Source organism: Mus musculus, chromosome 2 (genome assembly GCF_000001635.26).
Source record: "Mus musculus strain C57BL/6J chromosome 2, GRCm38.p6 C57BL/6J".
NCBI classification, from domain to species: Eukaryota; Metazoa; Chordata; class Mammalia; order Rodentia; family Muridae; genus Mus; species Mus musculus.
The window spans coordinates 72,169,443-72,186,575 of NC_000068.7; the positions used below are offsets into that span (position 1 = coordinate 72,169,443).

The following is a 17,133-nucleotide window of genomic DNA, read 5'->3' on the forward strand; positions in this document are numbered from 1 at the left end:
TTGAAATAGCACCCCTTCCCTAAAACAAACAAAAACCAATTATGGCTAGTCCTGGGGGAAGTCTTCAGGGGAGACAGCCAAGAAAATGCAGAACGCTTCTGCCCTTATCTGTCCTCACTGCCTGCCTTTGAGGAGCACACGTTCACAGCCTGGCGTGCACTCTTTCGTGCCCACAGGAATTTCTGTCAACACGTGAGAGTGTGTTGAAGTGTATGGAATTTAATCAGAGAGGGCCCATTCCTTGCCCAGCCCCTTGCAATGTATGCATTCTAGCTACAGGTCAAAACAGAGGTCAGCTCTTGGACACAAACCAAGCAGTCATTAATGAAGCCTCTGGGCTGTAATGGCTTCCCATATGCTTTCCTCTTCTGTACCGAACAGGAAATATGCAGGGGATATCGGACAGTTAGCGGGTGGGAGGTCTGGGGTACTGCGTAGTAAGACTCTGCCCCAGTCTGTGGCTGCCATGACCATGTGGGCCTTCAGATCCTGTCTGTGTCCTTCCTGTGCTCTGGGTTGGTCTCTGCAAGCATGTTTCCTGGCTTCCTGTCCTCCAGGCTGGTTTTCTTGCTTTGGTTTGCTATTTTTCTGTCTCTCCTGTTTAACCCAGTCATTGACATAACAGAATGATCCCTTATCTCTCTAGTTTCTGAACAGAGGGGTATTGGGTATGAGTAAGTCTTGCCTGCCTCTTGGCAATGGGTAGACCAGTGGTATCAGTAGCGGTGGCCATGCCTCAAGGGGTTCTTGAGACCCTCCAAGTTCCACATCTTCTATCTTCCCCTGCTATCTTCCCGAGGGCTTCCTCTGTCAACACGGGACTTGGCTGAGGGGATCTGTCTGGCTTCCTCATCTTCCCTTACCTGTAAAACTATTTCCCAGCAGAGAATTCCCTCACGAGTGAGGTCTCTGAGTAGTTTCTATTGCCCTGCATAGACTTCTGTGACACTCTTTCTCTGGCATATTTATTTTATACCTGAGGTATAGCTCCTCAAGGGTAGATGTTTTATTCTTATCAAGTTGTGTCTTAGTTAGGGTGTCTATGGCTGCAGAGACTTCATGACCATGTCAACTTTTAATGAGGAAAATATTTAACTGGGGTGGCTTATAGTTCAGCGGTTTAGTCCATTATCCTCTCGGGGGCATGCAGGCAGTCGTGGTGTTGCAGAGGTAGCTGAGAGATCCGTAGACAGAGGAAGAGACAGTGAGCCACAAAGCCTAACCGGAGCTTCTGAGACCTCAAAGCCTACCCCCACCCCCACTCCCATGACACACTTCCTCCAATAAAGCCACACCTCCTAGTAGTGCCAGTCCCTATTGGCCTATTGAGACATTTTTACTTAAACCACCACAAGACACGTTTTAGAAAGTTAAGTATGACTAAGCATTCTGAGTGCTGTCAGTGAGTGTGGTCTCGGTTAGTAAAAGTGACTATTTATTGCTGAAAATTTGTAAAATCAAATCTGGTGTCTGGACTAGAAGGGCCGCCTGGCATGTTGTACCTACCCTTTTAAGTGAACTTCGGTCAAATAGAATACAAAATCTTCCAACATGAGAGCCAAGATATTTGTGAAAGAAAAGGGGTGGTGGTGGTGGCCGAGGCTGTGGTGGTGGTAACTGGTCCTTATGAGGTCGACACTAGAGCAGTGGTTTTCAATCTGTGGTTCGAGACCCCCCTCAGAGGGTCACACATCAGACATCCTGTCTATCATATATTTACGTTACATTTAATAGCAGTAGCAAAATCGCAGTTATGAAGCAGCAATGAATTAATTTAGTGGTTGGGGTCGCCACAGCATGAGGCACTGTGTTAAAGGGTTGCAGCATCAGGAAGGTGGAGAGCCACTGCTCTGGAGTGAGCTAGCAGTAGACTGAATGGTCAGCAATCCCAGACAGTAGCACTGTGAGCTCAGGCTAGTCCCTGCACACCTCTAGTCTCAGTTTGCTTAGTGAAAACCAAAGTAAAAGTGAAACGGAGCTAGCACCAATGAAGCGTGATAGACATGCGCAAACCGGGGCATACTCCAGGGCAGGTTAAACACTTAAACACTTCATGAGAATTACCACACTTTGTCTGCCTTTCCTAACTATTCACAAAATACAACTAGAATAAATTTCCTTATTGCTCTATAACATAGCCAAGGGGAAATTGACTTGAAAGGCAAGGGAAACAAGCTGAAAATAAGTAGATGGACCTAAAAGCAAAGTAGTCACACTAGTCCTGAGCAGGCCTTGGCCAGGGATGGTTTCCCAGAGACCCTGCTTGCTCCTCTCAGTTCTGTCTGCAACAACACTGACTGGCAAGCACTGGCACTTTCTCAGACTTCCTGAGTGAATGTGGTATCCCCTTCAAAATCAAAGTCCTCCTCTCTGAAGAGGCTATGCTCCCCGGATTCCCCTGCATGTGTCTGCCACAGGTTTTGTTTAAATCAAGGGGCATCCCTTCCTTAAAGCACCCATTCATGGCAATGCTCCAAACCCAGCATCTCTGAGGTGGAGAAGGTTGGAGACAGTTGGAGAACGTTGCTTTTCAACAGATGAAGCAGACTCCTGGCTCTGGAGGTGGTCCTAGGATTGCCCACCTGAAGAACCTTGTGAACAGTTTATGCCTTTAGAAGTCACAAATCAAAGGGAACATTCTGGTTGAAGCTTGATGCTTCCCCCTGGCTTAGCAATTTCTTTTCAAGGTTCCAAGAAACCATGAATAAAAGTCATTGAACAAATAAACTAAACTAAGTACCAGTTTTTGCATCTGGTACAATATAGTAGAGGCCAAATAAAAATGTATAGAATCTTCAAAGAGTTTCATTCAGCTCAGAAAAAAACAAACAAACAGAAAAACATTTAGCAGCCACTGTCAGTTTGGGTCTCCTCTTGGTCTCCAGATCAGCCAGCCTCGCAGAGACAAGACTGGGGGGTGGGAGTGTCAGCTTCTCATAGGAAAGAAAAGGTGGGCCAGAAAACAAACCCCACATCCATCTGCTTTAGACTTCTTCTTCCAGAAAGGAAGAAGGGATGGGTGTCTACCATCACTTTCTAGAATAACCAGAAGTGTTTACAACTAGACCAGTCACCGAGAGGCTACCCGTGTACAGAAGGGACAGGGTCACTGCAGCTGAAGTTCATACTAAGGAAGTACACAGCAACTTTTAGCTTATGTTTCAGGGATCAGTACCCTGGCTGGTCAGGCTCTGGGTTAAGCGAAGGAGTACCATGGTGATGTAGTTCCATGGTCCCACAGCCCCTCGCCTATCTCAAGTCTACTACAAGGTGCGCAGGAGTTACTAGGTATGCCATTTTGAATTGGACCACGTTGACATCCTTTGGTCTGTGCTTGTTCTAAGTGGTGAGCTGCCTGCACACTGTCAGTTTCCGTGGGTGGGGTCTGCTGGATGCCAGTCTCATGAAGAAAATGTTGCAGAGGGTGAGTTCAAAGAGACTATAGCCATCCCAAACAAATCTGCATCTTGTTTTTAAAGTTTAGTGTTTGTGCCCCCCCACCTTCACTCTATTATAAGGTTGAAAGCACCAACCTGCCTGAAACGTGCTGTTGGTAAATATAATGTTTATTTCTGTGTATTCACATTGAGGTTTCAAGTATTTCTTAACACTGATACTGGCTGTCCTCTCCCTCAGTGGTTTTGTACTTTAATTGAGGAGAGATGAGATCATCTGTGTATTCTCACTGTCAATAACTCCTATTTGCAAAGCGCAGGGAGGTATTGATAGAAAGTGTTGCAATCTCCATGTCAGCGTTTGAGGACCACTATAACAAACTGCCACTCACTGAGTGGACCCAGACAATCAAGTCTATGAGCCCACAGTGCTGGACTCTAGACCTCCAGTGTGAGCCTCTGGGTTAAAACAGAGGTGTCGGCTAGACTGGGATGCTTTGGGAGGCTCAAGGGTCTCTCTCTCTCTCTCTCTCTCTCTCTCTCTCTCTCTCTCCCCTTGTCTGTTTTCATGTGAGGCCTCCCACATTCCTGGATCCTGTTGCTGGCTTCTCTTTCCACTGTCGAATGCTGGCATTCTGCCTGATATTCTTACTTTTTTTTTTTTAACAGAAACCCCCAGGAACACCAGGTTAAGTGTCCCCATTTTGATCTGTAGCCACACCCACATCATCCTTTTGTCATGTAACCCAGTACACAAAGGTTCTGGTGATAAAGATGGGTGCATCTTTGGGAAGCTAGTATTGTATATAGGTAAGGAGCTTCCAGCCTACTAAAGCTCCAAAGAAATAAAATTCCACCATGCTTTTTGGAAGTGTTTCAAACAGCCTCCACCACCATTGGCCAGACACATTTGGAAAGATAATTGCCAGATATGTGATATAACAAAGATTAAGGGGGTTCATGCTGTAGAAACTGGATTCCTCCCTAGATTCAGATATATGGCACCCATCTGAAGACTGTGTTTCTTATGAAGAGTGCTGTCTCAATCCTGGAGCTGGTCTGATTTGGCATGGAACCTTAGGCTGCATGGTTTTCTCAGAAAAAGCAAAACACATCAATTGCCTCTGTTGAGTTCTAGACTCAATCATTCAACACAAGAGAAAAGGGAACAGCTCAGCTCATTCCCAGCTCAAATCAATCAATCCTTTATCCGCAGCCAGGACGGGTCACTCAACCTCTGACTGTTTATCTTGATTTGCTTCCTTCCAGCTCTGATGTTTGTCAGGCTCTGACCAGTTAACCTTTTGCTCCCCCCGGAGCCTACAAACATCAAGTCATCCCTATTTGTTTGTTTTTTCCATTTTTTTTTAACAATATATACTTAAATGCTGGCAAACCGAATGGTCCGATTTGCCCTTTGAATGCCGGTGCATTCAAGTTCTTTCAGGTGGTTTCTCTCTCTTTTTTTAAATTCTATTTTGAGTTTCATTTAAAATAAAAGGTATTTCCTATTATCTCCAACCCATAATTTTCTTTACTGAACTTTTTGTTTAATTTTCCTTTGCTTTAACATTTTATTTTTCAGACACCTCTCATTGAACCCCACGTTCCTCTCCGTCCTGCTCACACCATTACCAAGGTAATGGGATGTAGGTGGGTTGACAAGCCGTCCGAGCTCCATTCCTAAGTACTAGTGGAGGTGGTTCCTGTGTCAGAGCATCAAGTCAGGGCGCCTCACGCACACTTCCTAGAGTCCATAAATATGCAGTGTGTCTCGGTTCCCCACATAAAACAGTAACATGTCACACGAGTGTCACATGAGTGAACAATGTAAATATGTATGAGTGAGATATGTTTTCCTATCCAGGCCCTGATTAGACAATGGTTTGAGAATTCACTGGGTTGATTTGCCTTCCATAAAGTCTCTTTTCCCCCTCTCCTCCTCCCATCTGATTAACACACAGGTCCCTTCAGAGAAGATCCTCAGAGCTGGAAAAATTTTACGAATTGCCATTCTCTCTCGAGCTCCCCACATGATAAGAGACAGAAAGTACCACCTAAAGACATACAGGTATGTCTGCTCATTCTAATGGCTTGACCCCTCCAACCCGTGCTTTATAAAAGTAGAACAGAGAGCCCTTTTTAATAAGGTCCCCAGGATCCAGCCTTAACTTGATTTAGCCTCAGAATTACAGGCAAGCCACTCCTTAGCTAATTTGGGCAAGCATGAACAAAGAGGAGGATTTGTGTGTCAGTTTGCCAGCATTGTTCAGTGGCCCTACTAAGTTCAGCTAACATTCACGCAGGCCTTACTTATGCTCCACTGATTCTTGTATGTGATCCATCACATCCCTACTAGAAAGGTATGCCTAGGTCTCTGTCCATTTCTCAGATGAGAAAACTGAGATTAGTTTTATCTAAGGCGAAGAGACCGAATAGTTTCCCTTCACTAAATCTTACATCTAGTGAGTACACAAACAAGATTTAAACCAAGTAGATGATTGCCAAATTCAGAGATTTTTTTTTGAAGTCATAGTGTTGCAGATCTTGATGACACATAAGTGAACAAAATATACAAGTCTTTTTATGGAATTTGTTTTCTAGTATAGTTTATTTTCGTTAGATACTTAACCTGGGAGAGAGGGTGTATACTTGCCGAGGCCAGAGGAGGATATTGGGTACCTGTTCTTTACTGTCCATCCTTGGTACAGAGTCTCTCACTGAACCTGAAGCTCAGATGGCATCCAGCGAGCCCCTGGGATGCCCTGTCTCTGTCTGTCACAGTACTGGAGTGACATGCATGTGCCTGGCCACCCCTAGCTTTTTATACTGGAAATTCAGACTCAAGTTCTCAGGCTTGCGCAGCAGATGCCCTCAGCACTGAGCCAGCTCCCAGCCCTCTGTGCTCACTCGCTGACTATTTTCAGAAATTACATCCGTAAGCCTTGTTCTGTAGCCCAGTAAGTTAATCTGTCTGGACTCCGTGGCTCACTTACACTATTCCAGTTCTAAGGAGAGTCGAGATTTAAAATAAAGCCAAAGAAGACTAAAACACATGGGTCACAAGTCCCCCGAGTCCAGCCCCTTTGCTCCTTTGGCTCTTTAACTTTCAGTTGACCTCAAAATCTCGCATGGCTGAAAAGATCTTTTTCTTTGAATGATTCAATTATTTTTCTCTCTTAAGACGTGAGTAAGGTCTCCCAGCTATTGACTCGTGCTAGGAAAATTCCATTAAACATGTCATGCTTGGTGACGAGTACTGGAAACTGGAAGTCAGAAACGGATCTCTTCCTTGTGCCATCCTGCTGAGACTTACACCCTGACACGGAGGTGTTATATCTGCCCCACCCCTGTGACACAGATTAATGATGACCAGGGGACCTCACTGGAAGCCAGAGACACAGACTCTTCTCCTGTAACAGTTGGAGTTCTTGTCCCAGATCTGTACTGGCAAGCTCTGCCTTCTCTCTCCTTCCTGCTCTTTATCCTGTTATATGATTGCTTCAGTGTCAGAGAGCTGAAGCCCCTCCAGAGGAGGGGCTATCCCCTCCCCCATGACCACTATGCTTCCGGTTGTCCGTCAGTTCTGAAGTGTGAGTGTCATTTAGTGGGGAAAAAAAATACCCAGGGCTCTGCTGTGTGCCCTGCTGTGTATTCTGGCTCCAAAGTCCTAGGTCTTTCCTAGAAACTCAATGCACTGAGTCCTCTCTGCTGCTTTTGTTCTTTGTTCTTTGTTGTTGTTTTTTTTTTAACTTTAAAAGAAATCATTGGACTAAAAGTCAAATAAAATTATTTCTCTACTTTTATAGGAACTATACCACTAATAAATGACCAAATTATAAAAGAAATACTTGTTTATTTTATATGCTTAGTATATGCTTAGTTCAGTGGTACATGGTTAGTTCAGAGTAAAGATGTAGGCGTCTCTTCATCCTTTGATAGGTGATAGGTAGGTGTAGACTGGCCTCAGCAGCCCTCCCTGGCTCCAGTCAGCTCATCCCAGGAGTTCTTACAGATTTCAGAGATTCTAGAATATTGGAACTGGAGAAGGCCTCCCAGTCCATCACCCGACCTTTCTTTCTCCTACCGAGAAGAGAACAGAGCCAGAGAGCTGGCCAGAGTCACACAGCTAATGAATAGCAAACCTGCTGTCCTAGCTCATAGCTTCTCTGCTTCAAGATTTTTTTTCCCAAGCTGGCCCAGAGCAGGGAACCCACTTCAGTTCATGACAGCATTCTTTAGGTTTGCCTAGGCTCTGCTCATTCCCAGAGGTGCTCCCGTTCGTTGTTGTTGTTATAGATTTGGCTTATTGCTTATATTATGTTAATTAGATTTCCCAAATTACATGAGATTTTGCAAGTTTTTATGTAAGACACTGAGGGTCCATGTCTGCATTTGGCTTTGATTGGTAAATAAAGTTGCCGGTGGCCAATGGCTGGGCAGGGAAACAGAGGTGGAACTTTTAGGATTCCCAGGCAAGAAACACAGGAGGGGGAGAGAGCTGAATCACCACGCCAAAAGAGGAATAGGAACTGGGCTTGGGGTGCCCCCATTCTTAGCATACAAAGGGAGGCAACCAATAAATCAGGCCCTGGTGCACACCGCCAGCTGCTCTGAGCCTCCCTGCCCTGCCTGTTCTACTGTCCCTCGGGATCTGTCCCTAGGACTTCAAGAGTCCACTTTCTCCTTTACACACACACACACATACACACACACACACACACACACACACACACACACACACACACACATACACACACCACCTGCTCTATCTTCTCACCCTAATAAGTGTATAATTGTGTATTTCCTAACAAATATTCATAGTCTGTCTACCTAGACCAACTCACCACAGGGCTCAGCTTTGGGACTAACACGTGAATATACAGGGGACATTTGGTGTTGTCAGATGACAGATTCTGTAGATGTATGTGTTAATGCTCATTATACAGAACTTTTTCAGAGAGATTTGCATTGCTAATTGCTTATTTTTCCCAACACCCCTTACACTGAGATGTTCTGGAACCAGCTCACAGTGATAGACTTAGAAGGAAGGATAAAACTTTCCCTCCGCCAGTCCTTTGAACAGCCTGGTGTTTTGTGTTATAGTGTTATTTTATTGACATGACCCTGCTTAGAAGATGTAAGGGCCTAAAGCTATATAGTGCTTCCCTTGCCCTGAATTCCTCTTATGGTGCCATACTCTTTGGAAGGTTCTGCTCTGGAAGATTATTCTCCCCCTCCCCCTCCCCCTCCCCCTCCCCCTCCCCCTCCCCCTCCCTTTTGCTCTCTCCTCTCTGCAAATGTATGGTTTTCTTATCTTCCATGTCTTATCTCCTTTAGACAATGCTGTGTTGGGACTGAGCTGGTAGACTGGATGATACAGCAGACATCCTGTGTTCACTCGCGGACTCAAGCTGTTGGCATGTGGCAAGTCTTGCTGGAAGATGGTGTCCTCAACCATGGTAAGATGAGCCACAGGCTCTGGAAAATTCTCAAGAAATGCAAAGCGTATTTCTCTGGGTAAGCTATTGCTGAATTTCCAAATGAGCAAGAAAGAATTACGATCCCCTTAAAGAACCACCAAGCTAGCATCTTCATTTAGTAATACAAATGCAGCGAGCGGATGCTATTGATTGCAATGTTCCACATTGAACCTTCCTAACTTCCGAGAATGAAGGAAAGGAAAATGAAATTGCAACCGGAGTGCATCAGCTCCAATTATGTTTATTAGTTTGCATTCATGGTTCATTGATAGTGTGATTATACTCCAAGCATTGCATAGCGGTCCTGATGCAGGGGCAGAGTGAGAGAGCAATGAAATGTGTGGCCGGGCTGATGACATGAGAGTCAGTAATGAATTCAGACACTGCCTTTTAGCTGTGCCACTGTCTGGGAGAGCCAATTTGTATACCGGCAGGATGACCATATTTAAAATCAGAGCTGCGCTCTGCAATTGCTGTCTCCAGTCACTACCGCGGCTCTCGCTGAACAGAAGAGCTAGCCGGGGGCTGGCGGGCGCCTGTCACTGAACTGCTAATGCCACTTGTTTAAGACTACTTTTCTAAACATGAAAATATTCAAATCATCCATTTCACTCGCCGACACCTGGGAACGTGGGAATAATAATTTTGCTTGAGTTTCTCAGACTTTAATGTGCATTCCAATCACCTGGAGCTCTTGCTGAGATGCAGATTCCAACTTTGCAGTCTGGGATGGATTCTAAGCATATCGGTTTGCAAGAAGTACCCATATGTGGCTGTTGCCCCTGCAGCTGCCCTTGCTGCCACCGCTGCTCCCATCCCTGTTTTGGGGACCTAGAAGGGTCTACCAGTGTTCTCTGTCTTTTGAACATATTGACAACCCAAGCTATAAAGGGACTAAATGACGTTCAGACACTTAGACAAGAGATGCTACCCTAGTCTACCCTTTTTTTTCTAACAGAGATCTATTAGATCTTGTTGTTGATCACTTCGTTAATATCTGTGAGTTCCTGGGTTTAAGTCCCCAGCTTTGCCAAAAGAAAGGGAGGAGCATTTCTCTGCAAGAAAATGACCCCAATTTCCTTCAAGAGTCTGTGATCTAGAAGCATGGTCTAGTTGGCTGTGTTCATATCACTAATTAATACTCTTGTAGCCATCCTCCCAAGTGGGATGAGAAGTATGCCTAGCTGCATATAGAAAGAATAGCATAAGTTCTGACTTCCCAAAGGAATGTCTCCTGTAAGACTGTCCTCTCAAACAAGCATTCTCAGACAGGAGCTGACCAGTTTGGGACACATGCCCTACCCTGTAGAAAAGGCTACCCCAAGGCATAGTGTGCAAGTTCCATAAAAGCTGGCAGGTGCTCAGCAGGAGGCCCAGAAAGTCCAAAGTCGGGTGGTTCTAAGTGGCTGTGGCAGAAATGACTGCAGTTGGCATGGCGTCACTGCCGGCTGCCCCGCCTGGGTGAGGTGGAGTTTGAAGGACTCTGACTCTGCTGTTAGCTGCACAACTCTTGTCAGACTCCTGCCCTGTATTCCTGGCAGGGAACTGTGGGATGCGGCTTCAAGCCCCAGCTGACCCTTGCCTCCATGTTTCCCGCAGTGGACCAGGAGCGCCATTTCCAAGACAAATATTTATTTTATCGATTTCTGGATGACGAGCGTGAGGATGCCCCTTTGCCTACTGAGGAAGAGAAGAAGGAGTGTGATGAAGAACTTCAGGACACCATGCTGCTGCTCTCACAGATGGGCCCTGACGCCCACATGAGAATGATCCTGCGAAAACCGTAAGTGAGAGCCAGGAGCATCTCATCTGGCTGGCCCAGACCGATGCAGGGACCCTGGGGAGGGACACAAGGCAGCAAAAGTCCTGGTCTTCCCCCACATCAGAGGAGAGACAACAACGGGGAGAGACTGCAGTGCTGCTTGTCTCTATTATATTTTTAGCTTTGGCCCCCAAAACTCCACTTTCTCCTCATGTCAGTTTTAACTATAGATCTTTAGCAGGAAGCTCAGGATCTCAAACTGGAGCCCCCATATTAAATGACCTTTGGCCAATGGCAAACAGAAACTGGTCTGCTTCTAGGCCAGACTGCGGCAGCTCCTTTCTTCATAGTGCTAGAGGCAAAAGTCCTCAGAAGCAAAGCTCTCATACCTGTGTTAGACTCATTCACCCATCTATCTATCCATCTATTCATCCATCCATCCATCCATCCATCCATCCATCCATCATCTGCCTATCTATCCATCCATCCACCCACCCATCCATCCATCCATCCATCCATCCATCCATCCATCCATCCATCCATCCATCCGTTCTTTTGGTAACCCCCTTAAGGCCTCCATCCAGTCAGTGAAGCAGCTGGAAACTCCCTTGTCTGCCACAGCGGACTACAACCTGACATTGACAACCTTGAGATACTTAGGCCGAAGAAGGAAAAACCTGTCAAGATCCGGTTAGATGCAAGGCATTTTACTGATTGCTCCAGGGCATGCATGCATGGCTGCCCCCAAACTTTCCCACTCAGGGAGACCTTTGAAGTAGGCATGGCTTGGGACTAGATTTGGAAGCCCCACATTCAGGCTTATATTTTCATGCTGGAAATGAAACCTCCCTCTACCATACAACCAGTGCCAGGCAGTTATGAATGTCAACTCTGAGTCCAGGGCTCTGCCGACCTTTTATTATCAGATCTCCATAAGAACATTCAGTTTTATGTCTGCTATGTCCACTGGGCACTTTCCAAGTGAGAGCCGTCCCTCAGACAGACTTCCCCAGCTTCTGCCCCTCGGACCAATTCACAATAGCCTCTGAGTACAGCTTTATCTCCTTCCCCCAGGGCACTCTGCCTTTCACTGGCCCATACTCCATGCTGCACGGGCTTTTTAAACACATGTCATTTTGTCACACCATGTCCCCTTTGTCCAAACTCTCTCTTGGGGCTTAATCTCCCACACAGAGCATTTCAAAGGCCTTTCCCCTCATCCCAGCTGGCACTACCATCCTTAACTCTAGAACCATGGCTTTCAGCTCTTTCAGCCTCAATACCCTCTCTTCAAACAGAAATTTAATAGAAGATTCCAAACTATCAAATAGAAAAGCCAGAGCTTCACTGACCTAAGCAGGAGTAGGGTCCAAGGAACCTGCCCAGCCAATTTATGCTCTGTCTGCCCTGAAGGATCATGGGGAGGGTGGCCGAGGACACAAGAATTCCCTGGGGCTTTGGAACACAAATGAACGATGCCATCAGAAACTACACTTTCTCTCCAGTCTGACTGCTTCCCTTTCTCTTGACCCATTCATCCACCACCTGTCCTCCCTCATCATTTCCTGGGTCACTCCCCTTTTGGCTGGTTCCTTGCTGTCATGGTCATCCCAACCACTGTCATTCTGGCTGAGATGACCTTAAGGCATTTGGAAATGTATGGAGGTGTTCAGGTTGTCAGAATTCAGGCATGGATACCAGACAGATGGTATTCACTGGGGAGAGGTGAAGACCAAGGGATACTAAAGGCATTCAATGTCAGGGGGGCCTGCCCCATGTGTCCCGCAAACAGTTCTCTCCTGATGTCAGGCAGCTAAAATCTGGGGGTCTGTGAAAGGCAATCACACAATGCCATGCTTCTTTCACCAGTTCTGAATACTGTGGAATTAAGTTAAGTAGACAAGGGGCTTGTTCCTTCTTTCTGGAACTCTGGGCAAGCAGAAGATGGCTCTCAAGAACAATAATTCAACGGGGATTGTACTGCATCCTATGATAGACAAGGTAGTGTGTGTTAGCATTCTAGTCTGTGGAGAGGGGAGTTGCTCTTCTGTGGAATTGTCAGGCTATGTCCCCAACAAGAAAGGCATCAGGAAGCATTTGCAAGTGAGTGAGTGAGTTCACAGCCCCTGCCAACCCTTCCTCAGCTCTTCTTTGCTTCAAAGAGGCAGAAATACCTTTGGATTCACTAATATTTTTGACCACTTACCAAGTAGACTAAAATGTAAAATGGGTAAGCTGTTTGTATGTTGTAATCAAATAAGAAAAGCGCTGCCAAAGTAGATTCAAATGGGACAGCCATTTATTGAGTACCTGCTGTATGCTCCAGACTTCACAGCTAGGCAGCCATTTATTGAGTGCCTGCTGGATGCTCTAGACCTCATGGCTAGGTTTCATGAGTCGTCTATAGAAATAAGATCCTCTGGGTTGGGGGTTAAGAACTTGTCTAGCATGTATGAGTGAAGCCATGGGTTCGATGCCAGCACCCGTAAAGAGGGGTGGTACTGCTGCCATTTTCACGCACACTGTGATGAATTTAGGTGAACCCTAGAAACCCAAATCTCCAAAGAAAGTTCATTTCCCAGTTGACCTCTGGCTATTGAATGTCAGGTTTTCACTTGGTGGTGTGGCTCAGGCCGGGGCTCAAGCACTTTAGAAACAGAAGCAGGAAGACTTGGAGTGTCAGGCTATCCAGGGTAACACAGCAAGTTCACGCTAGTTTGGATTACATATGGAGATCATGTCTCCAAACAAACAAAGAAACAAACAAGATAAAGATCCACTAATATTTCTCAATGTATCGTCTGGGAATTTTCTTCTTATGCCCTCCACCCCCAGCCCCCGTTTTTTGGGTTTGTTTGTTTGTTTGTTTAATTTGTCAACTATTGAGATTGAGCTGCCAATGCTCCTTTTGGCTTCTAGATTTTCTTCCTACTTGAATGGCAGCTCCTAAGGGATGGAAGAGTGAAAACTAAGGAATCTAGTTTTGTGAGACAGACACTCAAGTTCTACACACACACACACACACACACACACACACACACACACACACACACACACACCTCTATTTTTTGGTTGGCTATCTTTCAATTTTCTAGTGATCTTTGGAGATACCACTTGACTCTATGTAAGGGGAAAGGAAAGAAACCGACTTGGCTAAGTGTCACCTGCAGCACTCCTGTTCTTGGAGGGAGAGAGGAAGGGAGGGAGGAAGGGAGGGAGGGAGGAAGGGAGGGAGGGAGGGAGGGAGGGAGGGAGGGAGGGAGGGAGAGAGCATTTCACTCTTGGAGACTGAAGCTAAGTCCATAGGTCCTGGATAGGTTGGCCCCTCACTGCCTAAACTGCAGTCACTGAGAAGTGTGGAACCAAGGCATAGGCTGGCTCCATGTCAGCGGGGCCAAGACCCCAGTGTTTGAACTCAGCGCAGCTGCATTTATAATAGTCACCACTGCCAGAGAGGTTGCAGAACTCTGATAATTACTGGGAAAGAAATAACACAATATTCTTTGATGAGAAGATTACTTTGAGAATTTGATTGTATAATGAAGATGTTGCTTTGAAAGGTACTTCCTATTGTTCGGAGTCTGAGACTCACTAGCTAAAAAAAAAAAAGTGTCACTTGTTTTGACAGGCTACTTAGAAAAATTCTCTGTTTATTACATTAACTGCAGCATTTTAACTGTCAAAGTATGAAAGAGTGTTCTGCAGTTTAAAAAACAGAATACAGCTTCAGGGCCAATTTTTTGGCACACTCTTGTTGCTATTGGTATTGAAAGAAAAAAAAACATACATTCTGAATGTGAAATTAGCTTTTTATGTGGTGGCAGACAGAGTGACTCACAATGCCCATTGTGGTTGCACAGGTGTGGACCTGGGTGGCATTTGGGGGCAGATGCTACAGAACGGTGACAGGTTGATGGTGCTGTTGTTGTAGCGTTGAGACAGGGCCATCAAACACAAATGAACTCTCAGAGCTTATTGTTTTGACTTTGCTTTGTTTATAAATCTGAACGACTCTACATGCATAGATACAGCAGACTCTTACATGCAGAAGTGGGCACTTGGGTATGTTTAAGCAGGCACTTTGGATAGGAAACCAGAGGTCTAAAGATACAGAGGTGACCACATAAGTACAAAATTGTAAAAAGTAAAGCCAGCTGGATACAAAGAGGCTTCATAGAAACAGGAGTCTCCTGCATACACATGTTCTAGCTCCTTCCACGGAGAGTGGAACCCTGTGCCCCCACTTTCGAGGGGTCTCTCAGAGGCTTTGCCCAGAGTGGGAGAGAAATGAAGCTCACATTTCTCAAATCAAATTCTAGGTCTACAATTCTGAAATTTCCTAAATCCTAGACTCTTAAGTAGTTGGAAAGGGAAGAAGTCCACTGAGACCAGAGAAAGTAAAGAACAGCACAGAAAAATTAGATTGTCATATTAAACATTTTTAACAAGTTCTGGAGTCTTCTGGATGGTCCTGAAACTCATCAACTTGAACTCATTTGTTTTATGTGGTCAGTGAAAGGTTTAGACATTGGCATGAGGCTGGAAATGAGTGCTGTGAGGAAACCCTGGGAAGGGTAGGGTGCAGGGTTATCTACCACTGTCCACTCATGGCTCTAATGCCCAGCAGCCCTGCTGACTGTGTGCTCTATAAATTTGTTGGGGAGTGCTCAAGAAGCTGTATAATTTCTCTTCATTAGCAAATCTTGTTTTCTAAGTTATTTTATAATTCTTGCCCTTCCCACAGTGTACCCTTCAATGTGGACCTTTCTCACAGTCTCTCTCTCTCTCTCTCTCTCTCTCTCTCTCTCTCTCTCTCTCTCTCTGTGTGTGTGTGTGTGTGTATGTGTGTGTGTGTGTGCGCGCGCGCGCGCGCGCGCGCGCGCGAGAGAGAGAGAGAGAGAGAGAGAGAGAGAGAGAGAGAGAGAGAGAGAGAAGGGCATTGGATTTTCTTCTGGGTTGCCTGATGTAGACATTGGGAACTGCCCTGGGGTCTTCTGGAAGAGCAGGAAGCCCTCCTAAGCCATCTCACCATCCCCACTTGCCTTAACTGCATCTTTGTTTGTCCAGACTGTTTTTGAGGATGTGAGGTTTGAAATCATGATATTTTTAGGAAGGTCCCTTTACTCTGGAGATCTCCGGTTCACCAGCCAGAAGTCACTGTTTTCACTTCTGGGGAGGAAGTACTTGCCAAGAGAATGTTCACCATCAGGCAGTCCATCCTCACATGATGGTCAGAGGAAAGAAGCCTGAGCTCAGAAGCTAAAGCTAGGAAACAGGGCTGCTCCATGGACGCTCCCACAGCCCACCACTCAGCGCAGACCTTCCCACAGTGCACCGCTCAGTGCCGACCTTCCCACAATGCACCACTCAGCACGGACCTTCCCACAGTGGCAAACTGCCTCTGTTATCACTGCAAAGGTTGCTATGTCCTCATTGGAAGCTTAGCGACTGTACCTGTATAAATGATTTCATTAAGTGAATCATTTCTTGACTTTAGAATTACATCTCCCCTACAAAAGCAGTGTGCCTCATTCTGCTCATGTCTGCATACCCAAGAAAGCTCACAGGACTGCTTGCCATTATGACTCAGGCCCAGGGTAGTGGTGCTCTAGCTACTACACACTTACACTTTAGTGTTCACGGTAAGATTAGCTCAAGGTTTGACTACTTCAAGTCAAATATTTTAATATTTTAATTTTAATGTATTTTAATGACTTCAAGTCAATCTATTTGTTGTAGAAAATTTGAAAACTAGTAGGAGTTTCAAAAGAATGCATATCACATGCACCCTATCTCCAGATAGATAATTACTATTAACATTTTGGTAGTTATCTCTCTGTTGATTTTCAGGTTTTTTGTTTTTGTTTTTGTTTTTTTTTCCTACAATTGATGGTATGAAGCTCTCTAAGGCTGGGGTCTTAAGGAGGGTGGGACATGCTATCTGACCGAAAGTTCCTGCATGCATTCACTGTGGCATGGATGAATGTGTGCGTTGATTCTCTGCTTCTTAGGGGCAACAAAGGCTGTCACCTCAGTGCTCTTTCTCCCAAAGCAGAGAAGGAGCTTTTAGCTGGCCAGGGGCACAAGCATGGGAGTGGACCAGAATCATCCTGGGAAAGTAAAGAACTGACCCTGAAGGACCCAGACCCAAAGCAGAGTAACGTCAGAGGTCAGATGAGGGGAGGCCAGCTAAGCCATCTTTGGGCATTAGAAACAATGTAGTCATTTTGGGGCACCGTGGAAGAGCATAAAGGAAAGATGTGAATGGCCAGATATGCAGCACATTGATCTCTGAAGTTGAATTCCCCGATGATTGTAGAGAATGGACTAGAGAGGCCAAGACTATGAACAGCTAGATATTTGTATGAGAATAAAATTATTGGGTTTTGGAGAATTTAATGATACCATTTGAAATACATGCATGCAATCCAAGAGCCCACTAAATAACTCGTCAGTACTATAGAGTATGAGAGCCAGGATTCTATTCTCACAG

The 17,133-nt window shown here is 45.5% G+C and overlaps 1 protein-coding gene across 9 annotated transcripts in view; it reads left to right on the forward strand.

Annotated features, from left to right (window-relative positions):
- Window positions 1-17,133, forward strand: part of Rapgef4 (Rap guanine nucleotide exchange factor (GEF) 4) — a 276,260-nt gene that overhangs the window by 188,228 nt on the left and 70,899 nt on the right. For 5 of the 9 annotated variants that reach the window (NM_001204165.1, NM_001204166.1, XM_030251899.1 and 2 more), the window contains 4 exons: window positions 4,981-5,034; window positions 5,360-5,466; window positions 8,736-8,857; window positions 10,478-10,661. In NM_001204165.1, the coding sequence (NP_001191094.1) occupies window positions 4,981-5,034; window positions 5,360-5,466; window positions 8,736-8,857; window positions 10,478-10,661 (467 nt within the window). Of the gene's footprint in view, window positions 1-3,344; window positions 3,425-4,980; window positions 5,035-5,359; window positions 5,467-8,735; window positions 8,858-10,477; window positions 10,662-17,133 lie in introns of all 9 variants that reach the window. The other 4 variants (XM_030251898.1, XM_011239711.3, NM_019688.2 and 1 more) reach the window with 2 other exon arrangements.